This window comes from Colossoma macropomum, unplaced genomic scaffold (genome assembly GCF_904425465.1).
Source record: "Colossoma macropomum unplaced genomic scaffold, Colossoma_macropomum, whole genome shotgun sequence".
Taxonomy (NCBI): Eukaryota; Metazoa; Chordata; class Actinopteri; order Characiformes; family Serrasalmidae; genus Colossoma; species Colossoma macropomum.
In genome coordinates this window covers 936,171-945,122 of record NW_023495818.1, presented here as the reverse complement: position 1 = coordinate 945,122, position 8,952 = coordinate 936,171, and the positions used below count along the sequence as shown (strand labels likewise).

Below are 8,952 nucleotides of genomic sequence, written 5' to 3'. Positions count from 1 at the left end.
CCAGCACGGCCGGGGGCACGAGCCCTGCGCTGTGTGTGTGTGTGTGTGTGTGTGTGTGTGTGTGTGAAGTTAGAAAAGTGTTACGCAGCTGGTTAACGGTGATGGAGTGAATGCGGCAAGCTATTGGCTGTGGGCTTTGTAAATTTCACTCAGCGCAGTCCAATGGCAGCGAGAGAGCGAGAGAGCGAGCGAGCGAGCGCGAGAGAGTAAGAGAGGGGGAGAGAGAGAGAGAGATACAGATAGAGGCAGAGTGAGAGAGGAGGGGGGTGTGCGACTGGTCCAGCTTTGGTGTCTCTCTCCCACTCTCTTTCATCTTCTCTTTCCTGGGCCGCTCTCTCTCTCTCTCTCTCTCTCTCTCTCTCTCTCTCTCTCTCTCTCTCTCTCTCTCTCTCTCTCCTCTTCCTCCTCCTCTTCTTCGATGTGAATCTCCTCCGGTTTTCTGCGATGGTGGTGTCGCGCGCTTGCTGAGCAGCAAGCAGCAGCCCCGGGAGTGTCCCCAAATCTCTCTCTCTCTCTCTCTCTCTCTCTCTCTCTCTCTCTCTCCTCTTTCGCCGGACTGCAACACCGCTCGGATTCTTTCTCTTTTCTATTTTTTTCATTTCCACTGGAAGGAGGGAAGAAAGGAGGGAGGAGTGGTGGTGGAGGAGGCGGAGGAGGGGGGAGGCACAGTGGAGTTTTTATTATTTTTTTTTTATTTTTTCCCTCCTTTTGCTTCGCGGCCCGCGTGCGTTTTATTCCTCCGCATCATCTCCCCGTGAAGTCGGCGGCGGCGCGGCGAGGGAAAACGAGCGGGCACGATGCAGATGTGGCCAAGGTAAGGGAGGCGCGCGAGCGCGCGTGCATGTGCGTAAAGTGTCTTTTTTTGGACATTTTGTTTTTTCAAATGAAAAAAGTGCCCCCGGTTTACGCTGGTGTGGAGATTATGGCTCGTGCGTAATTCCAGACTGTAGGACTCTCTTCTGACCGCTGTATTCTCCCTCTGACGCCTGTCCTGCTTTCTAATAGCCGTGAAATGGTGAGCAGGGCTGAGATCTGAAATCTGCTGGACTCTAAACGGGCTGTTTTTGGAAGCGCTTCTGAAACAGCCGCGTAAAAAGTGCAGGATGTTTTTATTTATTTATTTATTTATTTATTTGGCAAGGGCTCACTATTTACTTACCTGTGGCGAACTCAAGCTTGGGCGACACGCTATCAGTGCCCCATAAAATTGTGGGCGCTCGTGCGCTTTCCGCGCTTGGCGCATTATTAGAAACCCCCCCAGCAGACGTGGAGAAAAAAACAGGAATGCGCAGTATTGGGACTCCAGGCGTTGTGGCTGTGAAGAAGCCAAGAAGCTCGTTCAAGGCGCGAGCGCTTAGTATCGCCTGCCAAGCCGGGTATAGGGGCTAATCTGGAGCAACAGTAGGCTATCTGGGCTCTGAAAGCAGCCTCGGGGCGAAACGCTCTGCACGCGTGCACGTGAAGCAGGCAGCAGTCAGGAAGGCGCGTGCAGGGTGAAAGTTGGAGTTGAGACCGCGCGTTTGGTGGTGCTAGCAGGAGCTCGTGCGAGTTTCAAGGCGTTTGCATTTGGGGGGGAAAAAAGCACAGCAACGCGACGTCTACCCTCGTCAGCCTGCGCGCGCCACTGTCCCGCCAGTTCGCCACTGAACCGCAAGGTGGTACTGTGGACATCTGCATACGTGCGCTTTTTTGGGGGGAAGGGGGAGGAAGGCAAGGTGGGAAAAGAAGAAGAGGACATCTCTGTAGTCGAGAACAGTGCTTAATCATCTTCCCTTTCACGCGCTGGTTGTTTGTGAAACTGCAAGGACCCGTATGTTGACCCCACACTTCAGTGCCTCCCTACATCTTGACTTAGATATTAGTTTAAGAACAGTAAGTCACAAAAGGGCATTTTTGCTGTATGTCGTATAAGCAGTTGAGCCACCAGAGGAGCAGGTAGAGTTTTCTTCTTTACTGTTTTTCAGTCATGATGTTGACAGAATGGCATCATATCAAATCATTGTTGATGGCATTGCATCCATATTTGCATTATGTATGTCATATATGTTATTGTTATTCTATTGCATTGGCACATATTCAACTCTTTTGTTGTTAAAATGAATCAAATATCAATTCCTTTTCATTCTTTCAAACAAATAATGTTGTGAATGGTGAGGGCCCTCAAGTAGGACATCATTTAGGGCCCTCAGATGATCAGAAACAGCTCGTAACTTAATAACAAAGGGCATTAGCACTTAATAGCATAACATAGACGTCAGCCATATGGAATACGTTCCTGAAAATGCACTGTGCTGGTGAACGAAGGTTCATAAGATGACCCCAAGCTGACAGCTCCACCTCCTAGAAGAATAGTGGTGATTGTATTCTTATCAGTTAATGGCCTACAGTGGACGGCGCTGTCCATTCTCCACTCACGCTCAAGCGTACTGATCCCATCCGAAATGTCTCTTTATGGGCCTTGAAAACACACCATACCGTTCCTAACAGGGATTGATTTCTTATCAGGTACCGCTGTGCAATTACTTTAAACATCACAGTGGGACCAGGCCAGATTTTGAAAGCGTGGGGTTGCGTGCTGGACATAACAAAGCCACGTAGATGTCTTATCATAACCACTGTCTGGCTATGAGGATCAATGTTTGTTTTGATTTGAATCACAGGTGCAATTCAGCAGATTATGTATGGTCCAATCTCACTCGCCCTTCTCTCTTTCTCTCTCTCTTACTCTCCCTCACTGGATCACTGGCTGGCCCGTGTGTTCTCGGCACTGTCACCTTTGAATAAATCCCCCTCTCCATTCACTCGTGGCTCTCTGGGGTCCCTGTCCACACTTGGGCAGTCGCTAGAAGGATGGAGAGAGAAAGAAAGAGAGAGAGCGAGAGAGAGTGAGTAGAGCGAGCATTGCTCGGAGAAAAACAAATTCTAGCTGGCTCTTCCACTTGCCGGGTGATAGCAGGTGCATTTGTGGCAGCAGAACTACCACTTCTGTTCCGTGAAGTTCACCCAAAGGTCAAGCACAGTTTTTATGGTTTATTTCTTGCCTTTTTTCTCTCTCTCTCTGTCCCTCGCCCGAAACAGCTGATGTCACCACCTAGTGCCTCGCTCTCTCTGTCTGGAAAGGAGCCTCTACTAACCCTGCCCTCCACCACATCTTTTTATAATAATTAAAATGCAAATGAAGTGCCTGCACCTTCATTGAAATTCGCATGAGTTATCGGTGGGGGCTATCGCGTGGACAGTGAACGCTATCTTCTCCCTTCTCTTGTTGCCATTTTGCTCTCTGCCAGGACGTTGCGTGGGCGTGAGTTTAAAAGAAAAAAGGAGAAAGGGTCTCTATGGGCAGCACATTCAAGACATTTCTCTGACTCTACAGACTTATCTTGTTCAAGGATAACGGAGGCAGAACAGGCCTTCAAGGCTGTCAATGACAGTGTCCAGACACCCAGGAGGCACACACACCTTTTGGCAGATATCTAATTATCCCAGTAGAAAAGAGCTTTTGCTAAATCACATGCTAAATGACATCAAGCTAGCTTTTATTTGTTTTTAGCCACATAAGCATTTCTAGGCAAGTTACTGTTTTAAAGCCTTTGTAAAGAAATTCCAAAAAAACAGTACTGCTGCCCCAGGAGTAGCCCTGAGTTTGACTTCAAAGAGCCCAGCACACATAAATATTCTACCTTTTCGGTGAATTCTGTCTTATAGTGTTACTGCTGAAGCCTCTTTTGTTGCATTGCCATAAACTAGCACACGGTTGCTGCTAGCCATACTTGAAGTTTGTCATTTTTGTAATTTTTTTTCTTCAAACAACATCAGTTCACATTGGCTAATGAGTGGCACATGAGCTTAGTTTTGTTTAGTAGTAAAAAGAATTGATGTTATTTCAAAAATGCTAATTGGTAAAAATTCAAATCCATTATTAGCAAGATTACCATATTTATCTGACCTCTTTCTTTTGACCTCTACTACGGAACAGCAGATAAAAAATATGGCATAATTTCAACTATTTTTAACTTGTATTGTAAGACAGGTGCTGCCATCCAGTCCTTATGGTGTACACCCTCCTTTGGCATGGATGCTAATTCAAAGCTCCCTCAACTCTCTGATGCTAGCTGGATCTATGTGAGGGAATCCTGGACGAAATACCACCAGCTTAACATTTTGTTGGAAGTAGTTTGCCCTGTTTTTGGAAGTGAAATTTCCGACTGGTCTGTCTGCCATGAGAGCTGCCAGTGTGAAATGCGCATTATCATATTCAATGTGTTCCAGATACAGAAAATGATGCAATGATGCAGCACAGAAGGATGTTTAGCCTATCAGCAGGGATGGCTTTGTGTTTCATATGCAGGGCTGGTTTTATTCTATTTTAACTGCTTTTTTCTACTCAACTGCAGCAGAAATCCTGTTTACCTGAGTGAATAAACTAATTTACTTATCTTCTCTAGTTATTTGATACATATGATAACCACTCTTGAGAGCTTGTTTATCCAGCCTAGAGTTGTTTCAGAACTCAAGGGTCTCCATTACAGAGACCTGGCAATAAAGCTTGTATAAAAGCTGTCATTTGTACAGGGACTTGAAGTCCCATTTGAGGTCCAGCAGCTTCATAACTAGCCAACCTTTGGAGACAGCAGCAAATGTTCTCTGAGCAAAAGCTTCCTAGGGTTTGCTTCTTTTTTATGGTTTGTAAAGGCATCAAGGGATGTTTTCAGTGCTAGAGAGCAGAGGAAGCAATGTTTTTGTTCTTTGTTTTCTCTTGTGACCATTGGTACTTAAGAAATGTACTGCTGTAAAACGTTCTGAAACTGATATTCCCTGGACTGGTTTAGTTTAATGCGAGTATTTCAGTGAGTGCATTATAGCAGCTGTGCTTTGTTTGAGCAATCAACTTCTCACGAGAACTATTATCTTCCATCTGATCACTGCTCAAATTGCACCGCAAGATGCAGATACTAAAATTAAGTTCATTCTCCAGTCTCACATTCTTGGAAGATTGCTGGAGAACAGCAGCTGCTTTGAACATGGCACGGCAGACAGTCTGGAAGGTTCTGTTTGGCGCAGATCTGTGACCAGCCTTGCGGTTTCTCATCTAATGCTTAAAATGAAAGATTCAGGCATTGGAATCTGGGATTGGATCGGGCCTACTTTCTTGTCAGGAAAGTGGTTTTCATTGCTACAGTACTACATTTATAATATTATGTGTCAGCTGTGAGTGATCTCAGAAGCTCTGGGTGTTGGTAGAACATACCCATTAGCTGCTGAGTTGAGACCTTTGTTTTCATTCACAGTGGGTTAATGATAATAAGAAAATTGGTGATCATGATCCTAGATCAGCACTTTTCAGAAGACCCCCTCATCTCAGTTACTGACAATTTTGTTAATGAAGAGATCAGAAGAAAGGTAAGAAAGTACATTCCCAGTTGATGTATGTAGAGCTCAATCATTAAAGCTACAGTACGACAGAACCAAAGCCCACTCAGCACCCCAACCCCTCCCCACCCTACCATAAATCCAATCCACTAATGCGAACCAAATGTGCATGATCAATACATGTGATTAACATGCCCTGAATCCTTTCCGGGAATAAAGAGCAAAGAACGGACATTGTAACGCTGTAACGGAATTCTATCTGTATCTAAATAACAGCTTTTTACTATGTAGTAAAAAACCTGACCGTTATGTGTTTTGTCTAAATCCCCCTTTAGAATGACCAGGGCCAAAGGCTGATGCTGCATGTGGTTTGACATTATCTGTAATGTCAAACATTTAAAGACATTTCCACTGATTGTTCTAAATTTCAACATAATTCTATTATTGAGATGTAAACAAAGTCATTCAGAGGTTTATGTAAATGGTGCATTGTAGGGAACCTTAGCTCATATTTCTTTACAGTGATAGTAACCAGGGGTTGAGATGTTTACAGCACAAACATGGCCATTTTATTTACTGTCTAAAATGACCAGTGAACCTACACATCTCCTGTTGATAATATTGTTGGTAAAATAGTTGACAATTTAAAAAAGATACATTTTATGTGGAAAATATTTTGCCCAACAACACTCTGAATGTATCTATCTGCCATTAATGTATTAAAAAATACATTACAGGCCCAAACCTCAAAACTATCCTAAAACAACACCCCTTTTCTAAACAATTCTGACTGTAAATTTCCATAGTGTGGTGCATTAAAATCCTACTTAGACCACTCTGAATCATGTTGTTTACATCTTGGCAGTTTAATTTAGCAGATATTTTTAAAAAAAATCTGTGGAATCCCCATTGACCTAAGCCAAAACACAGGTGCTTTTGTTAATATAAATGTTGAATCTCTGTATAATCCAACAGCAACAATCAGCCACCTGAAGAGGACATGAGAATTAGTGTCTCTGAGACCAGTTAAACATTAATTGTACCCCTTTTGTCTCCACAGCAGCCAAATTTATTTCCCATGGCCACTGATGATAATAGCTGGTCACCTGATGTGCTTGAATATACTTGTAAATTTAGGATTCAAGCCTTTGAAATGCAATATCATGATATCATTTGTGACATTGAATCAAGAGACGGACATACTGTAGTACTGAATTGGTCAGTTTTGGCCATTGAGAACTTCTAATGGAATAGGTGCCTTAGAGATATTGATTGGAAAAATAATGAAATTATTCCAGAACTGACCAAAAATAAGAACAATTGCTGAACCATGGAGGATAAAACAATCACAAAAAAGACATTTTCAACGTAATAGATATACAACCTTTTTGATTGTTCTTTTAGTAGCGATATCGACCTGAAGGTGGGACAGATCAATTGTGTTTTATGTTTATGTTGCAAATATTCCATGTGTAATGTGGATATTCGATCCTCTGTTTTCCAGACTGCTTATAAACTGTGGAGTTCTGTAATGAGAATCATATTTCAAAATAGCCTCACTTTCAACCTATGTGTTCACATCTCTTCTCGAGCTGGCTCCTCACTGATGTGCTGAGTATGCACCTTCTTTACAGGTTTAACTCCAAACCTTCAAAAGGATTGTTGCATTCATCAGCATTTGTGAGCATGCATTTAAACATATTCTACTGTTTGTCCTCCAGGCAGACCACTGAAAATGGAGTGAAGAGAGGACAATAGTTATGCCAGAGGACATCTAAGAAGTCGGAACCTTTCGGCTTCTGGGAGAGGATAGCTTTTTCACAGATCTAAACCTGATCTAGACCTGTGTTCCTGTCCAGGGATGGGGGATTTCAATATTAGAGGTCTGATTGGAGGGTGTGTTGCCCATCATCTGTCCATTATAGCCTAAGGGAAAGGTTTCACCGTGGCTTTGTGAGGGGGACCATAGACACCTTCTACTCACTAACCTCAGCTGGACCATGTCACGGCAAGGAGGAACCGCATGGATGCCTTCAACCATGGTCCAGCCATTTTCTACTCTACCCCGAATCTCTAGGATCGTGGTCGTAGTGGTCTGGCTAGCCATGGCTCAGGCACAACAGCATCCCATCGTCACTACAAACTATGGCAAGCTGAGAGGCTTAAAAACAGCGCTGCCCAATGAGATTCTGGGGCCCGTGGAACAATACTTGGGGATTCCCTATGCTCTTCCGCCAACAGGGGAGAGGAGGTTTCAACCCCCGGAGCCACCAATGTCTTGGCCAGGGATCCGAAACGCCACTCAGTTCGCCGCTGTTTGCCCGCAGTTTCTGGAAGACCGCTTTTTGCTCAATGATATGTTGCCTGTATGGTTCACCGCCAACTTGGATACAGTGGTAACCTATGTGCAGGACCAGAGCGAAGACTGCCTGTACCTGAACATCTACGTCCCCGACCGAGGATGGTATGTCACCTTTTTTTATAGATAATCTTTGCCTTTCAATCCTTGTTTTCCTTTCTCAGGTTCATCCTTTCTGAAACAACTGTTTGTTATACTGATTGTAACAAAAGGTTAGTCAATTCTGTCAGGACCACACTGTGGTTTTCTCTTTCTTCAAATCTCAGACAACACCACACCTTTGTCCTCTCAAAGCCACTTGCAGCAGTCACTCCTGCAGAGATCTCAGATGAAGGCTCTAGGTGCTAGCAGTTGATACTCCAAAAGTTCAATCCAAAAAATCAAAACTCCCAAAAAGCATTTGGCCTCAGTGGCAAGGAAGCCACATAGTGCGGTCTGCTGAGACTCTCAAAAGAGATTTTAACAGTATTGATTTTCTACAGTGCAGAGGCCCAGTCAAAGAAAGCTCTCATAAACACTAAATATCATGAAGCATCTTTTCAAAGGTAGTACAAGATTCTTGTTTTGTCAAACAAATCTTTTATTTGGCTTTGTATCTCTGAATGAAACATGGTGAGAGTGTCTGTGAGATAGCTGAGCATAATATTTGTTCAGAATTTTTGTAACAATCAAAATTCAGAAGGCATTTTAGAGGTGGACATTTTGATGGTACACTCTTAAAAAACAAGGGTGCCAAATAGGGTAATTTGCATTACCCATAGAAGAAACACTGTCAGTGGCTGGTTCTTTAAAACAGTGGTTCTCAAACTGGTCCCCAGTGACCCCCAGATGGTCCACATTTTGGCTCTATACCTATGTAAAGACCAGTTTGAGAACCACTGCTTTAAAGAACCATTTTTGCTAACGAGAACCTTTTCAAAGTTCAAAGAACCTCTGCAAAATGTAAAAGTTCTCAGAAGAATTCCTAAAATGTTATAGAACTTTTACATTATGTGAAGGTTCTTAAAAGATTTAAAAGGTTCCTCACACTCAACAATTTTTTTTTTGAAACGTAGTTCTTTAAAGCATAGTTCTCAAACCAGTTCTCAGGGATCCAGATTTTGCAACACTCGAGTATAGAGCAAAAACATGGCCTGGCTAGGAACTGCTAGAGAAAGTGGTTCTTAAATAACAGCCATTATGGATTATGGAAAAATAAGAATTTTATCTTTTAAATTATATAA

The 8,952-nt window shown here is 43.3% G+C and overlaps 1 protein-coding gene across 2 annotated transcripts in view; it reads left to right on the top strand.

Annotated features, from left to right (window-relative positions):
- Positions 1–617: 617 nt before the first annotated feature.
- Positions 618–8,952, top strand: part of nlgn4xa (neuroligin 4 X-linked a) — a 122,610-nt gene continuing 114,275 nt past the window's right edge. Inside the window, exons 1-2 of one of the 2 annotated variants that reach the window (XM_036563566.1) lie at positions 618–814; positions 7,092–7,831. In XM_036563566.1, coding sequence (XP_036419459.1) covers positions 7,371–7,831 — 461 coding nt within the window. In that variant the 5' untranslated portion in view covers positions 618–814; positions 7,092–7,370. Of the gene's footprint in view, positions 815–7,091; positions 7,835–8,952 lie in introns of those variants that run through there. The other variant, XM_036563565.1, reaches the window with a different exon arrangement.